Source organism: Carassius carassius, chromosome 28, assembly GCF_963082965.1.
Source record: "Carassius carassius chromosome 28, fCarCar2.1, whole genome shotgun sequence".
NCBI lineage: Eukaryota > Metazoa > Chordata > Actinopteri > Cypriniformes > Cyprinidae > Carassius > Carassius carassius.
The window spans coordinates 28,166,242-28,193,776 of NC_081782.1; the positions used below are offsets into that span (position 1 = coordinate 28,166,242).

Sequence of the window (27,535 nt, forward strand, 5' to 3'; positions counted from 1 at the left end):
ATCATCCATCTTCACCCCTTCCTTGTTGATCTGTATCTTAAGAACTCAATGGATTGCTGGTGAAAAACACACTTCTCTGCTTTGACAAAGAGGGAGAATTCTCTGAGACGTTGGAGTACCTTGGTAACGTGACACTGGTGATCCTTTTCATTGGGTGAGTAAATGAGGATGTCATCTATATAGACGAGAGCAAAATGGTTCAGATACTCACGGAGGACTTCATCCATGAAGCTTTGGAAGACTGAGGGGGCGTTTATTAGACCGTATGGCATCACCAATTATTCGTAGTGTCCAGCAGGGGTTATGAAAGCCATTTTCCACTCATCTCCCTCTCTAATCCTGACCAGGTTGTATGCGCTCCGTAGGTCTAACTTGGTGAAGACACGGGCATCCCGGAGCTGTTCGAGAGAAGATGGAATTAGTGGAAGAGGATAGCTGAACTTTACTGTTATTTTATTTAGAGCTCTGTAGTCGATGCAAGGTCTTAACCCTCCATCCTTTTTCGGTAAAAAAGAAGAAACTAGCCGCTGCTGGAGAAGTGGATGGTCGGATATTCCCTTGCCTTAGTGCTTCTTCCATGTATTCTTTCATGGTCTCCTGTTCTGGGATGGATAGGGAGTAAATTGGAATGGTCTCTCCTGGGACCAGATCGATTGCGCAATCCCAAGGGTGGTGTGGCAAGAGCTTGGAGGCTTCTAGGGGTTTGAAAACATCTGCAAAGGAGGCATAACAAGGTGGGACATTGACAGAATGGTTTTCATTGGGATTCTCAATGGACATAGAATTCAATGACTTTGTGACATACTGGTTATCAACATAGGGCACGGAATGACTTACTTGGGCGTTTTGACAGTTACAACCCCACTTAAGTATTTTCCCTGTGGTCCAATCTATAAAGGGCTGGTACTGAATCAGCCAAGGGCGGCCTGTTATCAGTTCTGCATGGCTATTGGTAAGTATGAATGGTGTAAATTATTCTTGGTGTTCATGTTCAACATAAAGGGTTATCGGTGCAATTTGAGATGTCACGTACGCCTTATTTATCATTTCTCCTGTGACTGCGTAGATGGTGTACGGCTTTGGAGTTCTAGTCCTTTGGAGACAATGGGTCTTAACGAACTTCCCTGAAATGAAATTTCCAGTTGATCTGGAGTCAACAATAGCTGTAGCCTCGACATCGAGACCTCTGAACTTCAAATTCACAGAGATGGTTAGTGGGTTTGAAACAGAGGGTTGAGGAAGGACCGAACTCACCACTAACCGTGGAGGCCGAGATGGACAGGTGCATATTAAATGGTCACCACTCCCGCAGTACAGGCAAAATTTCTGTTCTCTTCGACGATTTCGTTCCCTCAGAGATAAACGTTGGGAATCTACTTGCATCTTTTCTGGTGGTGGCTCAGGAGCTTTCTCAGGTATGCTTCGGCGAGGAACATTATCCACTGGGTGTGCTTCCCAATAGCAGGACTGGGACCTCAGGTGAACACGGAGAGCTTGCTGCATGAATTTTTCCAATCCCAGAATATTATCATATATAGCGAGTTGGAGTCGGAGTGCAGGGTATAGTCCTCGTGGATACACTGTTAGAAAAGCCTTTTCATTCCATCCACTTGCTGCGGCCAAAGTGCGAAATTCAAGGGAATACTCTGAGATGGTCCTTTTGCCTTGTCGCAGGTTCAAGAGCTGATCGCTGATCTAAGAAGGCCCCACCGGGCGCCCAAACACTTCCTTGAAATGGCCGATGAAATTCTGTAAGGAGGAGGTGATTGTGGATTCCTGGAACCATAGTGCTCCGGCCCATCTCAGTGCTGGTCCTGACAATTGCTGTATGATAAACGAGATTTTTGATCTCTCTGTAGGGTACTGGTGTGCATGCTGCTCAAGTGCAAGTGAGCATTGTAGTAAAAACCCATTGCAATCTTCCTCCCTACCGGAGAAGGGCACTGGTCGTGATATCGAGCTTGCCATATACACCAACTTGGGAGTGGGACTAGCAGAAGCGCTGTCCTCCGGCTGCGCTGAATTCATCCTTGTTGTTTTGGTCAAGCCTTCTGTCAGGATAGATTCGGGAGACAGAGGTGGGTGAATTCAGAACAGTGTATTTTATTAAAATGTACAAGTGCTCGGTGCATCCTTTGTCCTCAAGTGCACGGTGAAAGCTCCGTAATTCATATGCCGGGCAGTATGGTAATCACATGAGATGGGATAGCAAACAGGTGAGTTTTCTCGGTTCATAAGTGTCAAAGCCACAGTCACAGATCACTCACTTATATTCTCTTCCTTCTTAGATGCCAAAGACAGTACCAACTCGGGATAATCATAGGAGACTACAGCGACCATCGAATGACTGGTCGCAAACAGGTGATCCGTTATCCAGAGGGCAGCAGAACAAGGACACAGGTTAGTGTAACACAAAAGTGAGTATAGAAAATACAAAAAATTTCCAAACCAAGTTAAGATTAACAATTTAATTGAGGTTCAACAAATAAAAAACAGAAGCAATATGGATAAACAAATGATAAAGCTTGGCTTATTGAATATCAGATCCCTTTCTACAAAAACACTTTTTGTAAATAATATGATCACTGATCATAATAAAGATGTACTCTGTTTGACAGAAACCTGGCTAAAACCTGATGATTGCATTATTTTAAATGAGTCCACCCCCCAAGATCACTGTTATAAACATGAGCCGCGTCTAAAAGGCAAAGGTGGAGGTGTTGCTTCAATTTATAACAACGTTTTCAGGATTTCTCAGAGGGCAGGCTTTAAGTATAACTCATTTGAAGTAATGGTGCTTCATATAACATTATCCAGAGAAACAAATGTTAATGATAAATCCCCTGTTATGTTTGTACTGGCTACTGTATACAGGGCACCAGGGCACCATACAGACTTTATTAAAGAGTTTGGTGATTTTACATCCGAGTTAGTTCTGGCTGCAGATAAAGTTTTAATAGTTGGTGATTTTAATATCCATGTTGATAATGAAAAAGATGCATTGGGATCAGCATTTATAGACATTCTGAACTCTATTGGTGTTAGACAACACGTTTCAGGACCTACTCATTGTCGAAATCATACTCTAGATTTAATACTGTCAGATGGAATTGATGTTGATAGTGTTGAAATTTTTCAGCCAAGTGATGATATCTCAAATCATTATTTAGTTCTGTGCAAACTTCATATAGCCAAAATTGTAAATTCTACTTCTTGTTACAAGTATGGAAGAACCATCACTTCTGCCACAAAAGACTGCTTTTTAAGTTATCTTCCTGATGTATCCAAATTCCTTAGCATATCCAAAACCTCAGAACAACTTGATGATGTAACAAAAACTATGGACTCTCTCTTTTCTAGCACTTTAAATAAAGTTGCTCCTTTATGCTTAAGGAAGGTTAAGGAAAACAGTTTGACACCATGGTATAATGAGCATACTCGCACCCTAAAGAGAGCAGCCCGAAAAATGGAGCGCAGCTGGAGGAAAACAAAACTAGAGGTATTTCGTATTGCTTGGCGGGAAAGTAACATATCCTACAGAAAAGCATTAAAAACTGCTAGATTTGATTACTTTTCTTCTCTTTTAGAAGAAAACAAACATAACCCCAGGTATTTATGCAATACAGTGGCTAAATTAGCGAAAAATAAAGCCTCAACAAGTGTGGACATTTCCCAACACCACAGCAGTAATGACTTTATGAACTACTTTACTTCTAAAATCGATACTATTAGAGATAAAATTGCAACCATTCAGCCGTCAGCTACAGTATCGCATCAGACAGTGCATTATAGACCCCCTGAGGAACAGTTCCACTCATTCTCTACCATAGGAGAGGAAGAATTGTATAAACTTGTTAAATCATCTAAACCAACAACATGTATGTTAGACCCTATACCATCTAAGCTCCTAAAAGAGGTGCTTCCAGAAGTCATAGATCCTCTTCTGACTATTTTTAATTACTCATTGTCATTAGGATATGTCCCCAAAACCTTCAAACTGGCTGTTATTAAGCCTCTCATCAAAAAACCACAACTTGACCCCAAAGAACTAGTTAATTATAGACCAATCTCGAATCTCCCTTTTCTGTCCAAGATACTAGAAAAGGTGGTATCCTCACAATTATATTCCTTCTTAGAGAAAAATGGTATATGTGAGGATTTCCAGTCAGGATTTAGACCGTATCATAGTACTGAGACTGCTCTCCTTAGAGTTACAAATGATCTGCTCTTATCATCTGATCGTGGGTGTATCTCTCTATTAGTTTTATTGGATCATAGTGCTGCGTTTGACACAATTGACCACAACATTCTTTTGCATAGACTTGAACACTTTGTTGGCATCAGTGGAAGTGCATTAGCATGGTTTAAATCGTACTTATATGACCGCCATCAGTTCGTAGCAGTGAATGAAGATGTATCCTATCGATCACAAGTGCAGTATGGAGTACCTCAAGGCTCAGTACTAGGGCCGCTACTCTTCACGCTTTATATGTTACCCTTGGGAGATATCATCAGGAAACATGGTGTTAGCTTTCACTGTTATGCTGATGATACTCAGCTCTATATTTCTTCGCAGCCTGGTGAAATACACCAATTTGAAAAACTAATGGAATGCATAGTCGATATAAAAAACTGGATGACGAGTAATTTCTTACTGCTAAATTCTGAAAAGACAGAGGTGTTAATTATAGGACCTAAAAACTCCGCTTGTAATAACCTAGAACACTGTCTAAGACTTGATGGTTGCTCTGTCAATTCTTCGTCATCAGTTAGGAACCTAGGTGTGCTATTTGATCGCAACCTTTCCTTAGAAAGCCACGTTTCTAGCATTTGTAAAACTGCATTTTTCCATCTCAAAAATATATCTAAATTGCGGCCTATGCTCTCAGTGTCAAATGCAGAAATGTTAATCCATGCATTTATGACCTCAAGGTTAGATTATTGTAATGCTTTATTGGGTGGTTGTTCTGCACGCTTAGTAAACAAACTACAGCTAGTCCAAAATGCAGCAGCAAGAGTTCTTACTAGAACCAGGAAGTATGACCATATTAGCCCGGTCCTGTCAACACTTCACTGGCTCCCTATCAAACATCGATTTTAAAATATTGCTTATTACTTATAAAGCCCTGAATGGTTTAGCACCTCAGTATTTGAATGAGCTCCTTTTACATTATAATCCTCTACGTCCGCTACATTCTCAAAACTCAGGCAATTTGATAATACCTAGAATATCAAAATCAACTACGGGCGGCAGATCCTTTTCCTATTTGGCGCCTAAACTCTGGAATAACCTACCGAACATTGTTCGGGAGGCAGACACACTCTTGCAGTTTAAATCTAGATCAGTGATCCTCACTATTTTTTTCACAAGAGCCACATTGGCAGAGCAAAATCAAAAGGCTAGCCACTTTTACAACAACATACTAAGTCACCTTTGCAAATGTGCATTTCTACATATAAATTGGACATCCCACAAAAAAGAAATAACACGGCCAATACATTTTCGTTTTAAGACCAGATTTACTTTAATAGTGGGATGAGCGAAAGCTGGCATGCATGTCCTTGACTTTCTTCATGTTGTATTTGTAGTTTGTTGTTGCAATCACAGTAAGACATTCAAGATGAGCATGGGTCAGTCGGTTTCTCTGTTTCCTCTTGATAGTGTTCATGGTCGAAAATGTTGACTCAAAAGTGTATGTGCTCATGAAGAAAGACATCACTTTCTGTGCAAGTGGTTTCAAAGTGTGAAAGTCTGCTTCAGAAACCAAACTCCAGAAGTGGCCAACATCTGCTCTGAGTTCAACTTGGAGAATGTTATTTGTTTGCAGCTCAATTATTTTACTCTCCAGAGCAGCACGATTACCAGGGCAGAGCTGTGTGATGGTTGGTGTGAGGGAGGACACATCCACATGGAAGGGGTTTTCAATAAAATTGAAAATCTCCTTATGTTCAGTGACATCACTGAATCTGGATTCAAACTCAACCTTCAGCTCCTCCAAAACTTCAACAAATCTTCTGTAGCTGAAGTGCTGCTGCAGAGATGGGTCACTTGTGGTTGTTGCTCTGAGTTTAGGGAAGTGGATGAGTTGTCTGTCAGGTATCCACAGAGCAGTTATTTTGTTTTGGAATGCTCTGACTGCCCTCAGCATGTCACTTGGAAGCTTGTCTCTCCCTTGGAGCTGCAAGTTGAGAGTGTTCAGGTGACAGGTAATGACAGTAAGGAGGGCCAGCTGGATGATCCAGTTTGGTTCTTTCAGCTCTGGCTGGTGTTTCCCCTTGGTGTCCAAGAAACTGTTGATTTCAGGAAGGAGGCTCAGGAACCGCTCCAGCACCCTTCCACGGGACAACCATCTTACTTCACTGTGCAACACTAAATCGCTGTACTCTGTTTCATAGTCCTGGATTAACTCTCTGAACTGTCTGTGGTGTAGTGCTCTTGAAACAATGTAATTGACGACATGCACAACCCTTTGCATCACATTTGGGAATTCACTGTTTCTGAGCTTTGATACCAGTGCCTCCTGATGGATGATGCAGTGGAAGCTGATGAAATTGGGGATTTCATCTATTTTTTTCATGAGGCCAACAGGACCCTTCTCTTTGCCTCGCATGCTTGGAGCACCATCAGTACACACACTTACAAGTTTGGACCAGCTGAGATGATGTTCCTCAAAAAATACTAAAAGTGCATTCAGAATATCCACACCTCTTGTTTGGCCATGGAGTGGTAGTAAGCACAACATTTCCTCTTGAAAATAGTTTTTTTGGGAACCTCACCCACCAAGTGCACAGCTGAGCAACGTCAGTGATGTCTGTGCTTTCCTCCACTGCGATGCTGAAACAAGGTGCAGCGCGCAGATCAGCCAACAGCTGGTCACGTATGTCCTTTCCGATGTCTTCCATTCGCCTCATTATTGTTGAATCAGACAGCTGTAACCCTTTTATTTGTTTAATGATGGTGTCCTTGTTGTCAAAGTCGGCGAACAGTATTTCTGCTGAAGCCAAAAAACAGTCTTTCACTATTTCTGAGTCTGAAAAGGTTTTTTTAGCCCGCGCCAAAATCCACGCTATTTCATAAGATGCCTCTGTTAAACGCTCTGCAGTGGAGGTTGTCCGGTGGATAAGATTTTGCTGCTCACAAAGTGAAGCAGTGAGCTGTGCTATTTTCATCTTTCTTAGTTCACTGCCAGACGGGTAACTTTCATTGAATTGTGGAATGCGCCGTTTTGAAATGGTGCTCCAAGTTGCTTCATTTGAAACCGACATGGGTTTGTTTGCATATTAAGCACAGAGAGTTCATGCCATGCAGAACAAATAAAAATGTGTCTGTCCACTTGTCTTGAAATTTTCTGTGCTCATCTCGTATGCTTCGTATTTTTCGTTTCTTGCTGGGTAACGTTACACCTGTCGTTTGTCTGCTCGTCCCCTCTCCGGTATCTTTGTGCTGATTTTTGTTTGCTGCTTCCTCAGACTCATTTACCTCATCCACTCCACTATTCGTTAGAACACTGTGTGTCTGTCCGTCTGGTTTTTGAGCTCGTTTCTGTCCCTTTTTTAATAAAAACCGGTCCATTTTCTGTTTTATGCTAGCTAGCAGAGCTTTCGGCGCCTGTCTGCAAACGTGCGCTGCGGTCAAGTTTTGTAAACAATGTCACATGCACACATTTGAAAAAAAAATATTGTATTACAACTTACCGCCACGAGATGGCAGTTTAAGTCCGTTGTAGCATTGCCGGTAAACAATGGAGCAGATTGCATTCAAAGGCAAGCAGAGCATATGAGCGGAGTGGGGGGGTGAGAGTCTCCGCTCCCCCGCTCAAAGCTACATCAGGCCGCTCCGCTCATTTTCGCTCAGCGCTCAACGCAGTTTGCTTCACGCTCCACTCAAATCACCCCCCGCTCGCTCCAAAAAAAGAAAAAAATCTACATGTATATCACTTGTAGCGGTCCCCAACTTTTTTTGCGCCATGGACCGGTTTAATATCAGACAATATTTTCATGGACCGGCCTTCAAGGTGTGTGGCGGATAAATACAACAAAAATAAAATGATACGACTGGCATAAAAACTGGGGTATTTTTTTAAATAGCCTAATATAATAAACGTGAATCCAATGTGTAGGCCTACTCGCAACTTTATTAATAACAGCGTCTTCGCGCAGGCAAATGAGAAAGTCTGAACACAAACAAAATGCCCCCAAAAGAAAAAGAAATCTCTATGTTTTCAGTGCTGATGCATTCATGTAACATTTAAGGGCATCGTGATCTTCGCAGTAGTGAACGCGCCTGAGAGAAATGCACATTTCATACGGGAGGGAGAGCAGTCTGTTTTCTTTCGGTTTGAATTGTTTTGTTTAAAAGTAGACATTTCAAGCTTTATATATAGCCTATGTGTCGGGTCTTTGAGGCAAGTAGGCTATACGCTGAGTTTCGGTTCATTCATGAGACAAACTCCAGGTTCACACCGGCTCCTTCGTATCATGGCTATCTATTTTCTATTTACTTCTTATTAAATCCAGACAATTGGTTGATGAAACCTTGATTAAAATTAAGATACAATTAATACAAAACGAAATTAAAATTTAAAGACAGGCTTTGTGCTTTCTGTTTGAGGTCTCAGTGAAAGTTTTAAAGCAGTCTTAGTGCCGCTGTCAGAGCGCTCACGTCCATAACATTGTTGTTTTTGTTTTTTTTATACATTTCTAAATAAATGCGACTTATAGTCAAGTGCGAGGCTAGGCCTATATGTTTTTTCTTCTTCATGGCACATTTTTTGACTGATGCGCCTCCGGAGCGACTTATATTGATAGGCTACACCTGTATGAATTCTCATTTTACTTTTTGAACTCAATTATTGAGCCGAGTTTTGCTTGAAAATAGTCTACTGTTGATGACTGTGCAAGACTAATGGATTCAGGGTCAGGCTTGAATGAGCATGCTTCAGACTCGTGGTGTGAGCAGAGCGAAATTGGAGCGGGAAATGCGACGCTCCGTCCACCGTCCTTTTGAAATTGCCGCTCTGTGCTCTGTCCAAGATCTGCCCGCTCGCTCCCGCCTCACATGCTCTGAAGGCAAGTGGCAGTGTGATACTGTAAGCTACTATGCGAGCCGCCAGTTATAGCTTGACGAGCCGCGCAATGAGTAACTGTGATCTAGATTAAAGACCCATCTCTTTAACCTGGCATACACATAACATACTAATATGCTTTTAATATCCAAATCCGTTAAAGGATTTTTAGGCTGCATTAATTAGGTAAACCGGAACCTGAAACACTTCCCATAACACCCTATGTACTTGCTACATTATTAGAAGAATGGCATCTATGCTAATATTTGTCTGTTCCTCTCTTGTTCCGAGGTCACCGTGGCCAGCAGATCCAGTCTGTGTCCAGATCAGAGGGTCACTGCAGTCACCCGGATCCAGTACGTATCCAGACCAGATGGTGGATCAGCACCTAGAAAGGACCTCTGCATCCCTGAGGGACAGCGGAGACCAGGACAACTAGAGCCCCAGATACAGATCCCCTGTAAAGACCTTGTCTCAGAGGAGCACCAGGACAAGACCACAGGAAATAGATGATTCTTCTGCACAATCTGACTTTGCTGCAGGTTTTTTACTCCATTCTGTCACCGATGGAGTTTTGGTTCCCTGCAGCTGTCGCCTCTGGCTTGCTTAGTTGGGGTCACTTCATCTACAGCGATATCGTTGACTTGATTGCAAATAAATGCACAGACACTATTTAACTGAACAGAGATGACATAACTGAATTCAATGATGAACTGCCTTTAACTATCATTCTGCATTATTGACACTGTTTTCCTAATGAATGTTGTTCAGTTGCTTTGACGCAATGTATTTTGTTTAAAGCGCTATATAAATAAAGGTGACTTGACTTGACTTGACTAAGGCTTTCAAGTCCCGGTTGGCATGGACTTCACTGAAGTCCACTGAGAGACACTCATCCTCATAACCAAGCTACAGGATAGACGTCCCACTACCACATCTTCACGATTGCCACTGTTTGCTTTTAAAGACATTTATTGAGTGTCTTAATTGTCATGTATTTGCAAGCTGATGGTTCCGGGGGGTTAATATTTAAGCTCTTGTATGTTCAATTAATTTTGGTTGGCCACCTACTGTATATGGAGTACCTCAAGGCTCAGTACTAGGGCTGTTAATTTTCACGATATACATGTTACCTTTTGGAGATATCATCAGGAAGTATGGTGTTAGCTTTTATTTTTATGCTGATGATACTCATTTTTTAAAGCCTGGACAGACATACCAAATTGAAAAATTTACGGAATGCATAGTTGATATAAAAACCTGGATGAGGAGTAATTTTTTACTGGCAAATTCTGAAAAAACTGAGGTGTTAATTATAGGACCTAAAAACTCTGCATGTAATAATCTAAAATGCTGTCTAAGACTTGATGGCTGCTCTGTCAATTCTTCGTCATCAGTTAGGAATCTAGGTGTGCTATTTGATAGCAATATTTCCTTATAAAGCCACGTTTCTAGCATTTGTAAAACTGAATTTTTCCATCTCAAAAATATATTTAAATTACAACCTGTGCTGTCAATTTCAAATGCAGAAACGTTAATTCATGCGTTCATGACCTCAAGGTTAGGTTATTGTAATGCTTTATTGGATGATTGTTCTGAACGCTTAATAAACAAACTACAGCTAGTCCAAAATGTAGCAGCTAGAGTTCTTAGAACCAGGAAGTATGACCATATTAGCCCGGTTCTGTCAACACTGCACTGGCTCCATATCAAACATCGTATAGATTTTAAAATCTTACTTATTACTTATAAAGCCCTGAATGGTTTAGCATCTCAGCATTTGAACGAGCTCTTATTGCACTTTAGTCCTCCACGTCTGCTGCATTCTCAAAACTCTGGGAATTTTATAATACCTTGAATATCAAAATCTATTGCGGGCGGCAGATCTTTTCCTAATTAGCACCCAAACTCTGGAATAACCTACGTAATATTGTTTGTGAGGCAGACACACTAGGTCAGTTAAAATCTAGATCAAAGACCCACCTCTTTAACCTGGTTTACACATAACACACCAACACATTTCTAATATTCAGATCCAATAAAGAATTTTTAAAAGAGAAACACAATAACTACAACTGACTTCAGCCACAGCCTTACTGTAGATGAAATCAACTGAACTAAAATGCATTAAATCTCCCAAGATCTGATTAAACAACCCCACAAACAGCAGTAAAAGCAGAAAGATGTTTGGGCACAAACTGAATTATCACAGAACCACTGGCTTTTGGAATCACTTTTACAAGAATCAATCCAACTAGTTACACAACACTTATTTAATCAGATATTAGACTCTAAACACTTCCATAATTGATGAGTGTCATCACCAATATAGAGTACAACAAGCAACACCAGATGATATTTTCTCTGGGCTTTTGAGTTATAACAAATGTTTCAGAAACACATGGTTACAACACCCAGACAAAAAAAAAAACCTACGACTTTTAAGGTCTAAGGGTATTTTTGGGGCCTGCAGAAGTTTGTTCATGCCCTGATAATTGTTTGCTTTTTTATAAACATCTAAATGGCTAAAGTCTCATATCACTTTAATCAGCACATAAATTATTAATTGATACGATAGTGCTATTCAGTGCTGTAAAGAAAGCACATTAAAAATGAACACTTATTATCATACTTTGCGAGCAGAGACAATGGGAAAATCAATATCTGTAATAAAGATGCAGAAAAGAATAATAATAATATAAAAAAATAAACCTACAAAAAAGATTTGATGACAAAGAGAATCTTGATAAGCAGAGGTGGAAAGTCCAGGGATCAGAAAGTAAAGTACATGTGTGGAATAAACATACAGGTGCATCTCAATAAACTTTTTCACGACATTATAATTTATTGAGATGCATCTGTATGGCAGGACTTTTACATTCTGACCCCAGGACTTTCCAACTCTGAATGTACAGTACATTAAACTCAGAAACTGTCATATTGATCTGTGTCAATAGATACCAATTAAATTCAATTTTCAATTCAAGTTTATTTGTATTGCGCTTTTTATGATACAAATCATTGCAAAGAAAATTAATTCATTACAGAAAATTAAGTTCTACAATATTTATTAGTAGCTTATAAGTGGTGATCAGTTAATGTGCATACAGGAATTTTCTGAAAAATTAATACAAGACATAGTCAACCATACGATGAACATTACTAACAGCAATTATAATGTGATTGCATAGTAAGTAGCAATATTTGTTAGTTCTGTATGTTGTTCCAGGGTTAGCATCATCTGAAGTCCTCTGAGGGTTTGGCATCATCTCTTCTCAAGTGTTCTGGATCCAGACTAGAGCTTGTATAAATCCTAGTTGGCAAAACAAAAGAAACAAATAGAGACATCATTAGCGTAGCTAATTTTTTGTCAAATTAATTAGTTTAACCCAAGCTAAAGAATAAGAATGAACATTTGATCAGATCACAAATTATGAGATGCATTCTTTGAATGCTTGGCGAAAGAGATGTGTTTTTAATCTAGATTTAAACAGAGACAGTGTGTATGAACCCCGTGTAGCTGCACTGGGTTGTGCATTATAATTAACTCAAATGATATATAGGGAATTTTAATAATTAATCAGGAATATGATTTATATATATATATATATATATATTCATATGACAGTTACATTAAAATTATTGAAGATGAAAAATAGGTCAATTGTATATATCAATAACTCATTACAAGGCACTGTAATTTACTCATTAATATGTCAATATTCCATTCTTCATATCAATTATAGTGATATCTCTTACTGTGAATTACCGCAAATCAAACAGTGGTTTGTCCAGCAAACGGCCGTAAGATTAACTTATCAACTTTCAATAAAGTTATCACTTATAATTCAAGGAAAAATATTCTATGGCCATGAAAACATTATCCTATCATTATGAAATTTCGGTTACTAAAAAGTAAAGAGCTTGTAGCTAAAGATCAGACATTTCATTGACTCGTGATGTGAGCGTTTAGACAGAGGCAATCATGAATATATATTGGTTTTTAATAATTGAACTAATAATACATCAAACTATAAATCACACAGAGTAAATACGCGTACGACAATATAGCAAGTAAACTTTGTACAAGACATAACGGAATCCAAATGAGGGAGGGAGAGAGAGAGAATGAGTGAGAGAGGATGAGAGAGAGAGGTGAGAGAATTAGGCACGATCACAGAATTACGGTCAGTTATGCAAACTCACAGACAGTAACCCTTGAAAGACAACAACGAATCAAATCACCTTGAAAAGGTAATAGACAAACTTTAAGCAGCATTTAAATCTCCATAGAGAATGATACTTGCATGTGGTCTCTTTGTGACTCGCCAGACCAGCGTGCATGTGTGCGTGGTCCTTTGTAGCTAGGCGTGTTCTTTCGTGTCTTCCGGGGCTGCTGTGGAATCACGCGATATTTGAAAGGTCCAACAAACGTAATGATTCAGAATTCGTCTTCCTCGTGTAGAGAGGAACTTAGTAAGTTCCAGGCCAGGCTGGCGCCAGGCCAGGCATTTAGTTTAGAGAGAGTTGGGTTTATATGCCTGAATTCAAAATCTACAAGCTTTGGGTTTCCATTGTTTTAGATTCAACGAACCGTGATTCATTAGTTCAGAACCAATGAATCGATGAACTGCATATCAGTTACACCGAACATTATCGGGAAGGCTATTCCAGAGTTTGGGAGCAAAATGCGAAAAAGCTCTACCTCCTTTAGTGGACTTTGCTATCCTAGGAACTACCAAAAGTCCAGCGTTTTGTGACCTTAGGGAGCATGATGGATTGTAGCGTGGTATAAAGCTAGTAGCTGAACCGTTAAGGGCCTTATAGGTAAGTAATAATAATTTGTAACTGATACATAACTTAATAGGTAGCCAGTGCAGAGACTGTAAAATTGGGGTAATATGATCATATTTTCTTGACCTGGTAAGGGCTCTAGCCACTGCATTTTGGACTACCTGTAGCTTGTTTATTGAAGATGCTGGACAAACACCAAGAAGTCCGTTACAATAGTAGAGTCTAGAGGTCATAAATGCATGAACTAGCTTTTCTGCATCAGAAACAGATGGTAGCACTTTATTTTACAGTCCTGTTCCCCATGTACATACTATGTACTTATTATAGTAATTACAATAACTATGTAATAACTAGGTACTAACCCTGAACCTACCCTTAAACCTAACCCTACCCCATGTAGTTACCTTGTATTACCCGAACTTTCTTAGATAAATACACTGTAAGTACACTATAAGTACATGTAAGTACACGTACTGCAAAATAAAGTGCAACCAACAGATAACATATTTCGTAGCTTGGCAATGTTTCTAAGATGGAAAAATGCTGATTTTGTAACATGGGAAATATGATTTTCAAAAGACAAGTTGCTATCTAATATAACACCCAGATTTTTGACTGTAGAGGAAGTAACAGTACATCTGTCTAGTTACAAACTGTAGTCTACTAGATTCTGTGTACTGTTTTTTGGTCCAATAAGTAATAACTCTGTCTTATCCGAATTCAATAGGAGAAAATTATTGGTCATCCAATCTTTTACATTTTTAACACACTCTGTTAGCTTAGATAATTTAGAAGTTTCATCTGGTCTCGTTGAGATATATAATTGAGTATCATGAGCATAACAGTGGAAACTAATCCCGTATTTTCTAATAATATTACCAAGGGGCAACATGTAAGCTGAAAATAGCAGAGGACCTAGGACAGATCCTTGTGGCACTCCATATTTTACTGGTGATAAATGAGATGATTCCCCATTTAAATAAACAAAATGTTAGTGATCGGACAGGTAGGATCTAAACCATCTTAGAGCCTGCCCTTGAATACTTGTATAGTTTTGTAATCGATCTATGAGTATGTCATGATCTATAGTGTCGAACGCAGCACTAAGATAAAGTAAAACTAGCAATGAGATGCAGCCTTGATCTGACACGAAAAGCAAGTCATTTGTAATTTCAACAAGTGCCGTTTCTGTGCTATGGTGGGGCCTGAAACCTGACCTGACTCTTCATACAGGTCATTACTTTGCAAGAAGGAGCTCAATTAAGTAGACACAACTTTTTCAAAAGTTTTTGACATAAATGGAAGATTTGAAATAGGCCTATAATTTGCCAGTTCACTAGTTGTGGTTTCTTAATAAGAGCCTTCGTAACCGCCAGCTTGAATGGTTTTGGGACGTGACCTAAAGATAATGACGAGCTGATGTTGAGAAGTGATTCTTCTGCTACAGGTAACAACTCTTTAAGTAATTTAGTGGGTACAGGATCTAATAAACATGTTGTTGGTTTAGACACAGTGATAAGTTTATTTAGCTCTTCCTGTCCAATAGTTGAAAAGCACTGCAATTTATCTTTAAGTGCGATGGATGATCAGTGAAGAAATTCATAAAGTCATTACTATTAAATGTTGATGAAATATTAGAATCAGGTGGTGTCTGGTTATTCGTTAATCTAGCCACTGTGCTAAATAAAAACCTTGGAATGTTTTGGTTATTTTCAATAAGTTTGTGGATATGCTCAGCCATGGCAGTTTTAGGGCCTGTCTATAGCTGGACATATTGTATTTCACGCAATTCTAAAAACTTCGAAGTTAGTTTTTCTCCATTTGTGCTCAAGACTACGAGTTTCTTTCTTGAGAGAGTGAGTATTCCTGTTATACTATGGCACAGTACGTTTTTCTCTAACCTTTTTTCAATTTGATGAGGGCAACAGCTTCTAATGTATTAAAGAAAATAGTGCCCATGTTGCCAGTCATTTCGTCTAGTTCATGTGTATTTATGGGTACACATAGCAGCTGAGATAAATCAGGCAGGTTATTTGCGAATCTGTCTTTGGTGGCTGGAACAATAGTTCTGCCCAGACGGTAACGCTGAGCCATATAGTTAATATCAGTGATTCGCAGCATGCACGATACAAGGAAATGGTCAGTAACATCATCAGTAAGATCGATTCCATGGTCCATGATAACTGGGCCCGGTGACATTTTGCTTGACTCCAAGAGTGTTTATGAAGTCAGTAAATGCAAGTACTAATGCATCATTTGTATTATCAACGTGAATATTAAAATCCCAGATGATAAGTGCTTTATCATCTGTAATAAATAGGTCTGAGAGGAAATCTGCAAATTCTTTTAGGAATTCTGTTTATGGCCCTGGTGGTCTATACACAGTAGCCAGAGCAAGAGACACAATAGATTCATTTTGCATATCTGGCAGTGTAACATTAAGCAGAAGTATTTCGAATGAGTTAAACCTGTATCCTGTTTTCTGGGTAACATTGAGAATATAACTATATGTTGTTGCAACACCTCCTCCACGACCAGTCTGACAGGGTTCATGCTTATAACAGTAGTTTGGTGGAGTAGACTCATTTAGCCCAATATAATCATTTGGTTTTAGCCAGGTTTCAGTTAAGCAGAGTACATCAAAACTATTATTTACATTTAGCTGACGCTTTTATCCAAAACAACTTACAATTGCTATATATGTCAGAGGTCACACGCCTCTGGAGCAACTAGGGGTTAAGTGTCTTGCTCAGGGACACATTGGTGTCTCACAGTGGATTCGAACCTGGGTCTCTCACACCAAAGGCATGTGTCTTATCTACTGCACCAACACCACCCCTATTGTCTGTGATAATTTCATTTACAATAACTGCTTTGGGTGTGAGTGATCTAATGTTTATGTGCCTAAACTTAAAAAAAAAATTAATTTACTTTATTTTTCTGATAAGTTTTTTCTAGGTCCTACACTAAGTAGACATTCAAAAGGCCCTTTATACCGCTGCGGCGGCGGTATAAAGTGCATTTGCAGCCTTTGACCGCTTTAACCACAAGTTATCAAACAAGCGCATCAAAGCACATTTTGAAAATGAAAATGAAAGAAAAACACTGTAGTTAAAATATTTAATATCCACAGACAAAATTTGGTACTTATGAAGTTATGTGCATTTCTTAGAATGAATTCAAGCAGGAAAAATGTCAAGCCTGTGCCTGTGCTTATATTTTCTCTAAGCTACATGGTATTAAACCATGTTTTAGATTTGACACATTTAAAAGCTGTGCAGTATTATATTATATTAATTATGCGTTATATTATTCAAAATAAATTGTGGTTTACTTTGCATCGGAGCATTAAAAGTGGTAGCCTATTTTAGGGGGGTAGGCTACATGGATTAATATGCAAAATGTCAATATTTTCATATATTATGCCTATATTTTCAATATGAATATAATTTTTCCTTTAATAAGACAACATGCATTTTTGTTATTCGTTACCTGTCCTTTAACTTATTGGGGAAAAAAACATTTGTCTGTAAACTGATTAAGAAATTGTTGCATGTTTAAACGTGAAGCACTGTATAATTCCGTTCCCATTATTTATGCCTAATTAGCCTAAAACAAGAAACGAATAAAATTAAACCTGCACGATTAAATCTTTGAAACTCTAATAAATGGACGGATTAATAAACTGTCCTCACGATTAAACTCAAGTTCTTTCATTATAGTCAACAAAATAGACAAGATGTAAAAAATAGCTTTAGTAATTGACAAATTAAGTGATTTTAAAGGGAGCCTTCTTTACTTGCTTTTAAAGTTGGGCAATAGCATATGGCCTAAAAAAAAAAAACGGATTTATGATTTAAACCGATTTTTAAATCAATATTCAAATGACGAAGAAATTTTACAAAACAAGTTTTAACATAGTTCTTTATCATTCATTTAGCAGTGAAACGAGAGTTGTCATCCATGCCCCACAGCAAAAAGTGTGTCTAAACTTGATGACATCACATTATAGTGTTAAATCATCTGAACACAGTGTCAGAACATTTCATCATAAACAGAACAAGCATCAGTTCACTGATGGGGATCGTGTCCAGTGTATCCATCACTGTGTTCTGTTGTCTTTTGTTGGATCACCCCAACCCATGTGTCCGGTGTAGACCTGGCGTGCGTTTTTTATTGTTTTATTTAGCCCTGCTTGTTTTAATGTTTTTATTAAATATCTGTATTGATTGCATGGTCATATTATCGAATTATTTACTGCCATGCGACCTACAAAAGTAAAGCTTGGCGAGTCGATCAACGAGCATTGCTGCAGGTTGATTTTTGGCGGATGTGCTGTGCTTGTGCAGTCGCGGTCGTCTTCATTTCTTCAGGTGAAACGTCTCTCTCACTCGCAGCACAGTCTGTGAGCAGCAACAACCCAGCAAACATTGGTCCGACGGCGACGTCGTGTGGCCGGCCAAAAATAGTCGCGGTAGGATGGCATAAATCGGTAGAAATATGTAACACAGAACATTTCCTAAAAATGCATTCAGATATGTTTGTTCATGTCTATAGTTCTATGGGGTTGCGTGTATAATTGTTACTTTGACTTTTAGCTGCGTGTAGTTCACTATTTACCGTGTTGTGAATCGGTTGTGAGAGGACGTCACTATTTGACGTCTTTTACACTTGCATTACACGTCCATCGTGACCCTCTATGAAATCCTTGTGGAATATGCAAAAGCTGTGCTTACACCTTGATTAATACTGCAATAATTATTTTAAGTGCACCAAGTAGTTTTTAAGAGGTTTTAAAGAGGTTGTGAATAGCTGCTGCCAAGATGTAGACACAAAAACACAAAACGCGGACTTCCGGTTTCCGGAGAAGACTCAAAGAGGACTCGAGGAGGGAGATGTATCGATATATATTATATAAAATCTACTGTTGGGTAAGTAACGTACATTTTGTATTATTTGATTAACGTGCTTGAGTTTTACTTGTTTGACACGAAGGAACCGAGAGAAGTGATGCCCACGTTGTCAACTGAAATTCAATGAGTATGGCTAAAATTCGCTAAAGTTAGTAGGCTAAAAGTTACTTATTGATGTAATTTTTATTGGTACGCTTTAATTAATTATTCAGGGGACATCACAGCCCTCCTGTCTTATCAGAAATGTCCTGTTCACTTTCTCACAGTTACACACCCATTAAAGGTGTTTCTCAACGGCAACACATTAAAACACATCTTTTATACAATAAAAATAAAATCTAATGCATGTTGATTGTCTTTTTCATTAAAATCATTATTTTAAAAAAAAAAATTATTTGTGATCGTGGGTGTTTGAGGAAGGCTTTAAAACCAACAGGAATCCTCTGTTCGCGCCTTAGCCGGGACTCGCGCTCAGTGATCAGGCTTCACTGTCTGCGGTTTGACTTTACTAAATCAGATTGAGGCGAATACAACTTATTGATCATGAGACCAACATTAAGCAAGCAGGAAATCATTCATTCTAATGGAAGGAAGACGTATTTCATTGAGCTAATGCTGTTAAATAGAGAGAGAGAGAGAGAAAGAGAGAGAAAGAGAGAGAGAAACTAGGGCTATTCTGAAACTTGGAGCTCATTATATTGAAGTACAAATCCAAACACCAGAAACATTATGCATTTCATCAATAATGAAATGTTATGAAAAGTATGCATTTTATTTTTTCACATGCTGTATGCTTGAAATAATATTTTAGTTCACAACTTTAAGTTCCGTTGTTTAAAAAAATGCTTTATTGGCTAATGCTTCATAAACCTTCAGTTGTTATGCTCTAAAATCCATGCCATTAGTAATTTCACAGTATTTTTACCACCTAAATCACTAATCTTTAAAGTCACAATTCTATAATGGTCAAAATTACTCAGGCCAATGGTATTTTTAATGACATTATTTTATTATAAATTATTTTATTATAAATTCTCAAGGAGTTTATAAGTAAAAAAGGATAAAATGTCACAGTGCATGTTAAATAGTGTAAATGAACTTGTGTTAACAATATAATTAGAACTAACAATATAATTCGATTTTTTTAAATGAACAATTCCTGTATAAAATGGGACAGCAACCTTTATATCAAACCTTTTTAAATCATCCACTGCTGAGCATCGCGGGAGGCTGATCTGCACAAGAGCACGTGAAGTGAATTTGATGAACAAAGTGATTTTCAGTTGCAATGAAAAAAAAAAAAAAAACCTGGATAGCCTAGATTAGGCTCAGGCTCTGCTCTGAAGTATAACATTTTAACAGATTAATCGCCTATTTTCATTTGCTGCATGTTTTTTTTTTTTTTTTAACACGCTAAAAAAGTTTGTGAGAGGACAAAATATAAGTCAGGTATAAGTAGGGATGTGTACCGAAACTCGGTATTAAACTGGCCCCGGGGCTAAATTATGAAAGACCGTAGTATCAGTAAGATCTGACGCTATCGGTTCTGCTTTCGGTACTGGAGGGGAAAAAATTAATGTACTATGTATTTTTGCTTAATAATGTTATCGTGCACATCTTATCTCACCAAACATTTCTAATGTGCGATTATATTAAGACGTTTGTCTGTGAGATCTGCGAGATCTCTCATGCGCACGCACATGCATTAACTGTACGTAAACTCCTGCTTAATAATAAAGAGTGACGATGGCGAAGAGATTTGCTTAATGTTATCGTGCACATTTTATCTCACCAAACATTTCTAATGTGCGATCATATTAAGACGTTCGTCTGTGAGATCTGCGATTTGTAAAAATAATAAAACCTATATTTCCCTCAAGACTTAGTCATGTTTCTGTGGTTGTTTTAATTTAAACGTGGCTGCTTATATTTTAGCCAATTTTCAATAAACTAAAACAAAAATAATAATAAACAAAAAAAGGAAAACTAATACAGCTCGTTATCAGACTAAAAAAAATACGATGAAAAAGTCATGACAACACATTTTTATGGTTGGCTACTTTAACTTATAGAAATAATTAAAGCAATTTAATTAGTTTTTATACTAGTTTAAATCTGAATTTTTAATACTATTAAACTGAATTTAAAATCTCATGGAATTTTAAGTTTAAACGGGTGAAAATATAGCCTAAATAACAGAAGACCTTGATTGCATGTTACCATAAAACTAACAAAATAATTCGATTTTTTTTAAATTAACAATTCATGTATAAAATGGGACAGCAAACTTTATATCAAACACTTCGTCCACAACTGAGCAACGCGAGAGGAAGGTATATTGTGCAAGAGCGCATAAGTGAATGTGAAGAGAATTTTTAGGGGTTAGGAGGATTTTTTTATTCTTAAATTTTAATATGCAATAAAAAAATGGGATAAACACGAAATAAATAATTAAATAAAATAAATTGATATACAGTATATCTACTTAGCTTACCTGTTGGGTTTACCTCTCTCATTCTGCACACATCCAAATGTTTCCATATTCGTGATGTTGCGTATTTTGCAGCTAAACTATTATTTATTAGGTAAAATAGGCTTTGTGGTTCAAGTGTGTTTCAGTATCGACGAAAAAAAAATTATAATGAGCAAAAATATGCCACAGTAGACCGCTGCTCATGCTGTACTGCGCTGTTTACAATGAATATGTGCGCGTGAGGCACCAGCGCATAAAACAGCTGAAATATACCATACTCAATTTTTGCTCACACAGTTAAGGCATAATTGGAGACAGTTTGAAAAATCAAGAACAATATCAGTTAATAAGAATTATTGCTGTTAGTGCGGTCTTAATGCTGGACCGTTCTCATTTCGTTCCTCATGTGGAACTTGAAGGATTTTATATATATATATATATATATATATATATATATATATATATATATATATATATATATATAATATACTTTAAATTTTATAATGGTTTTTAAGGATGTTAAAATGTTAAAATATAATTTTTGCGCCAACTGGCGGTAGTTAAGCGAATTATTTTAACACGCGACTGAATTCAGTTAATGCCGAGGCGGTATGCGCGGCGGTAAAGCCCATTTAGCTTGTCCTCCTACTGTGCATTACATTTATATTTTGACCTCACTATTCGAGTATATTTCGTTTTAATAGACTGGACAGCGCAAGTACTTTTATAATTTTAGCATGTAGAACAAAAGTCATCACAATAGTTATTTGAGAATTGGCTTACTAGTCATATGGAGCGAAGTGTCCTGGAGATGTTGTCAGAGAGCAGCTCTGCTCCGACTCTCCTGGGGTCAGGCCATCAGCATGAAAAAGCCTAAGACGCTCCCAGAAAAGATTCCAATTATTAACAAATAGCAGTTTCTGTTCTTTACACCATGACAATAACCATTAATTTTAAGCAACAAGTCTACTGAACCTTTTGTGTCTTTGTCGATACGTAGCCATGGGCATCATGCAGTGACCCATCTCAATCAGGCTTCTGAAGTCCCTCTTCAGTGTCTTTGTCTGCCGCAGCGTGGTGGACCCTGGACCACAAAACCAGTTGCTGGGGTATATTTTTAGCATTAGCCAAAAAAAAAACATTGTATGGGTCAAAATTATCGATTTTTCTTTTATGTCAAAAATCATTAGAATATCAAGTAAAGATCATGTTCCATTAAGATTTTTTTGCAAATTTCCTACCGTAAACATATCGAAACTAAATTTTTGATTAGATCCCGCGCTATATGCAGATTTAATGGAGTGCACGTCACCGAAAGCAACAGATATGAGCTGCATTTTATTGATCATCAGCTAAAATTTCAAAATCAAAGACTGTAATAAGAGAGAGCGGCAACAGCACTGGTAAGATCATTTCGTTTCTCTACTATTAATGATGATGATTGTGTGTTAAGCGTTCGCGACTTACTTTCACTTTGATTTGCGATAGTTTGCACGTTGGTTTAATGAATATATGCTCAGCTTCTCATCTGGTGGTGCGTGTTCCAGTAGCGTCGTCATATCTGCCTATAACATTACATATAGCCTATAACACGCCCTCACACGTTTTTAGCATTTTTTTAGCATTTTGGGGAGGAGTACAATTTACATATGTGGTTTTAACAACCAGATGCATTTACACTTGTCTAGTTTTGTCTGGAATGCAGGCCCAGACCACCTCCTGAAGTTGTTTGAGCGATCGTATTCAAATCCGTCTCAAATGCGTTTCGGAGGGCATTTACACCTGGTCTTTTCACGATCGGATAGCTATCCGATCTGAGAAAACGCATGAAGTGGCCAGGTGTAAACGGCCCCTTAGATGTTTGCAAATAAATATGAATGTATGTACACACATATCAGAGTCAGAGTCAGAGAAGCTTTATTGCCATTCTAGCTCTATACAGTTAGTATAAAGTGAAACGAGTGAGTGTTTCTCCATGACCAAGGTGCTACATACTGTAAACAAAAAGCACAGAACACAGGACTGCAACCAACTAAACTGGACATAATTAAATTATTTTAAACAGGCTAAGTACAAAATGCTATTGTGTGACTTCAGTAGACTCAGAATATAGTCATATGGACTGAATTTATGTAGCTTCTTTGTCATTTTGGAGCTTGCAGAAAAGAGTGTCTTGAATAGTTTTTAAATTGTCAACATTTATTTTCAATAGAAGAAAGCAGACTTCTGTGATAGACCTCTAACATTCTTGGAATGTGTATGTTACACAAAAGTTTCTTTATATTAGAAAAGGTATTTAAAATGTTTGTTTTTTTTTGGAAAACCATCTTGTGACCTTCATTTGCTCCATCTCTCCATGCTTGATTGCAAATGATTGCACAGATACTATTTAAACTGAACTGAGATGATGACATTCACTGAATTCAATGATGAACTGCCTTAACTGTCATTTTGCATTAATGACACACTTTTTTCCTAATTAATGTTGTTCAGTTGCTTTGATGCAATCTTTTTTGTTAAAAGCGCAATATAAATAAAGGTGACTTGACTTGACATGCTGACATTTTGCATGCAAGGAAACCACAGCATGGTATGTGATGTCAAATCTAAATATCTTTTCCATCTTGCAAATGGGTAATGCTCGTTTTGCTTTGTTGCTCAATCATAACAGATTGCTGATACTGAGCCCAATGCCTTCTTGAAGGCCTCCTGTTTTTGCGGTTTACAGATGACATCTTCTGCAAAAGCGACTCTCTGAATGTCCTGCACATGAAAAAGTAGATGACAGGATCCAGACACACATTAAGAGCGGACAGGAAGAGCATAACTTCTTTGACCTGGAAGAGAATGAAGCGGTTGTAGGCACTAAAGTCATCCTTGTGGCCTTGGCTAATTGTGTAGGGCACACGACAGACGTGGTACGGAACAAAGCAGAAGACAAAAACAGCCAGCAAGCTAAAGATGCTTCGATTTGATCGCCGTCTCGCCATGCTGCTGTCCTGCTGCACCCGTTTGTAAGAGCGGTAAACATGACAAGCAATGGAGGTGTAGCAAAACACCATCAACAGGAATGCCACCCAGAAGACTCCAATGTTGAAGTGGGCTGAAATTTCGTGCCAGCGCCGACCCAGGTCACTCTTTAGGGCCATGCAGGAGAAAACCTTAGGCATGGGCTGGTTGGTTAATATGGCATTCGGCAGCATGAAGAACATCATGATGCCCCAAGTTAGCACCGCAAGAGCCTTCGCTACTGAAACACGCTGCAGAAAGGAAGACATACCAAAGGTGTTGCGTACGATTTTAAAGTAGCGTTCCAAGCTGATGAGGCTCATGAAGGTTATTCCTGTGTACATGCTGAGGTAGAAAAGCACAGCTGTGTAGCGGCAAACTATCAGCTTCAACTGCAAACCGCCATAACCGAGGTCCCCCACTACACGCCACGGGTAGGTAAACAACATCAGAACATCTGCCACCACCATGTTTTTTAGGTAAACTACTAAGGCTGATGAGGTGGGAACCCTGAAGAAGATCCAAGCGGCGAGTCCGTTGAGAATGAAGGCACAAGCGCAGATGATGGTGTAGAGCACAGGCAGAACCTGATGTGTGAACACGCTGCTGACATTCGTGCTGTTTTTTGGTTCCATCTGTGTAGTGTTGATGTAGTCCATATCTAAAACAGAAAATTAAATAACTTCTTCAGCTTTGATTATATCAGGAAATATTGTGACAATGACTCAATGTTGTAAATTCTGCTAGACTTTTTTTTTTTGCTGATGTTTAGAAATTAAAAGTGCCATTTATGCCTATTTCATGAATATTCAAAATCTGTGTATAGTCCTTGCACTTTTTATGCTTTTGCTTCTACTTCAGCTTCTCTCTGATGAAACTTTGACAATACAAATGTTGTGAAAATGTCTCCATTACCATATTTTAAAAAATGTATTTTATATTTCAGAAAGAATATACTTCATTGTGAATCGAATGTTTTCAGACTCACAATTACAAGGAAATTGCAAATTTGCATGAACAGTTATTACAGTTTAAATTTATATTAAATGTAAATAGATGACCTTTAGGTTTTTTTCTTTACTTAAGCAGGACTTAAAAACACTTTTTATATGTAATGTCAATTACTTCTGTTGTCTAAAATATGGTTAAGTGTACTATATCAAGTGTACTGACTAACCTTTATGGTAAAGTAGAATAGACATTTCAGTAGAAATTATATCAAAGTTTTGTCATGTATTTAAATATATTTTTAATTAATATACACATATATACATTTATAAGTTTTAAAGTTGTATTTAGTATTTTTTCAAATAAATGAATTTTTAAAAGTACTATAAACTAATACACTGCACTGAAAACTGTTGATTTGTCAATTTTAGTTACATTGAATCAACATCGCTGATACACACAATTAATGTTGAAAAGTTGTTCTTGATGTAATAGCGTTTAAATAGAAGAGCTTGTACATTGATAAAGAATAAGACGTTTTTTTTATTAAGTTGGAGTGATTCAAATACTTTTTATTACAGACATAAAACCATAAGAAAATACTTATTGATAGAAACATGTCGGTTCACAAAGTTACGATACACTCATTATACAAACCTCAACAATGGTGACAGACAGGGGCGATTCTAGGGTCAGAGCTTTAGGGGTGCTGAGCACCCAATGAGCCCCAATGCCTCCACCCACCCTCTTTTCACACGAAAACAAAAAATATGTCTATTGAAAAATAACTATAATTTTAACATTGATTCAACTAACTCCAAAATCCAGTTTTATTTTTATTTTTTTTGAGACCTTTTCAAAACAACAGCTTAATTGTGAGAGTTCACACAGACAGCCCCCTGTAACAAACACAAAACCTTCTTCACTCAGCTGGTTTTCCTGACCATTAACTCCATGTGCCTCCTTTTGTATCAACAGTCATCAGATTGGTTACATTAGATTCAACTTTATTGTCATTGAACAAAGTAACAGGTACTTGGACAACAAAATGTAATTCATCTTCTGTAAATTATTTACAAATGGCCATCTCTAACATATCTGGATGCACGCCTGTCTGAACTTTCATAAACCAATATGTATTCAATAAATAATAATAAAACAAGCTTCATATCAAGAGTCATTTTAAATGTCTTTATTATTATTATTATTATTGGGCTTAGAAACTTTTTTTAAATGACAAATTCCTTTCACAAGAGAAACTTGTGAGTTTGAAATAAATAAATAAAAAATAAAAGCAGGGGACCATTGCCTAGATAAGTAATTTGATACAAAAGCAGCGGGTTTGCATTATCTGTTACTTTAACTTAACTCTTTTCAGCAGAAGAAAAAACAACAAGACAGAGGTCATTATGGACTGTCTCGTCTCTCACCTGAATCTGTCTTTTTTCTTTTAAAGAATTGTCGTATGTCCATTGCTCACTGCCAGGCCACAGACACACACACACACACACACACACACACACACACACACACACACAGAGAGAGAGAGAGTAATGCTAGGAGTTCAGGAGTTAAGCCTGGTTCAGGTTAAATCCTGTGTGTGATGAATGAATAAATAGCTACAGCAAAAGAAAAACATGGAACTTTCTTTTATTGTCTAGTTTGATTGTCAGCCACAACTGAAAAATAACAGATATAAATCTAGGAATTAATAACAATTCTTTTAAAAAGCCACAGTGAGTGTTTTCAGTGATACGTGTTTTCACTCAAAACGCCAGGGCTTCATGTTTCCATGACGACTGACGAGAAAAGACGCACGTGACGTCATGTTTACATGACTCCCGAGTATTAAATTAACGATAAACTTTAACAACAGAGACACACGTACGCACTACACAGGTACGCAGTTTATTTGTCGCGCTTCTGTTTTTGTTTCACGCTCTAGCAGTTAATAAACAGAACTGCATGCGTCTTGCGGAAGAACATTGTAACCGGCGTTACTTCTCTCCGTTTATGACTATGGACGAGTCACCCAGGTCCTGTGCTACTCCACAGCGGCGGGGACCCGCCGGACTAAAATAGTCTGAAAATAAACACTTATTATAGATGTACCACCATGGTGATTCAGGATACTGACTCCAGTATTCACCGATATGGTTTCGGAACTTAGTTTCACCACAACCGATCACAACACTACATCACGGGTTCTCACTCTGCGTGTGTTTCGCGCTGGATGACGGTCGTGCTGAGCGGTGGAGGTACACAGAAGTAGAAGAAGAGAAGAAGATGACACCATTTGCTATGCGGGAATGTTTTCATTTTCCTCCTTAACA

General features: G+C 38.0%; 1 protein-coding gene across 1 annotated transcript; it reads right to left on the bottom strand.

Annotated features, from left to right (window-relative positions):
* Positions 1-23,573: 23,573 nt before the first annotated feature.
* On the bottom strand, positions 23,574-25,019 carry LOC132108528 (P2Y purinoceptor 14-like). The gene has a single exon (XM_059515224.1). The coding sequence runs from the start codon at positions 24,911-24,913 to the stop codon at positions 23,852-23,854; it is 1,062 nt and encodes a 353-aa protein (XP_059371207.1). The 5' UTR covers positions 24,914-25,019; the 3' UTR covers positions 23,574-23,851.
* Positions 25,020-27,535: the final 2,516 nt, after the last annotated feature.

What these genes read in the sequence shown, in the direction of transcription:
- LOC132108528 (XM_059515224.1), bottom strand. Translation starts at nt 24,913, where the DNA reads ATGGACTACATCAACACTACACAGATGGAACCAAAAAACAGCACGAAT.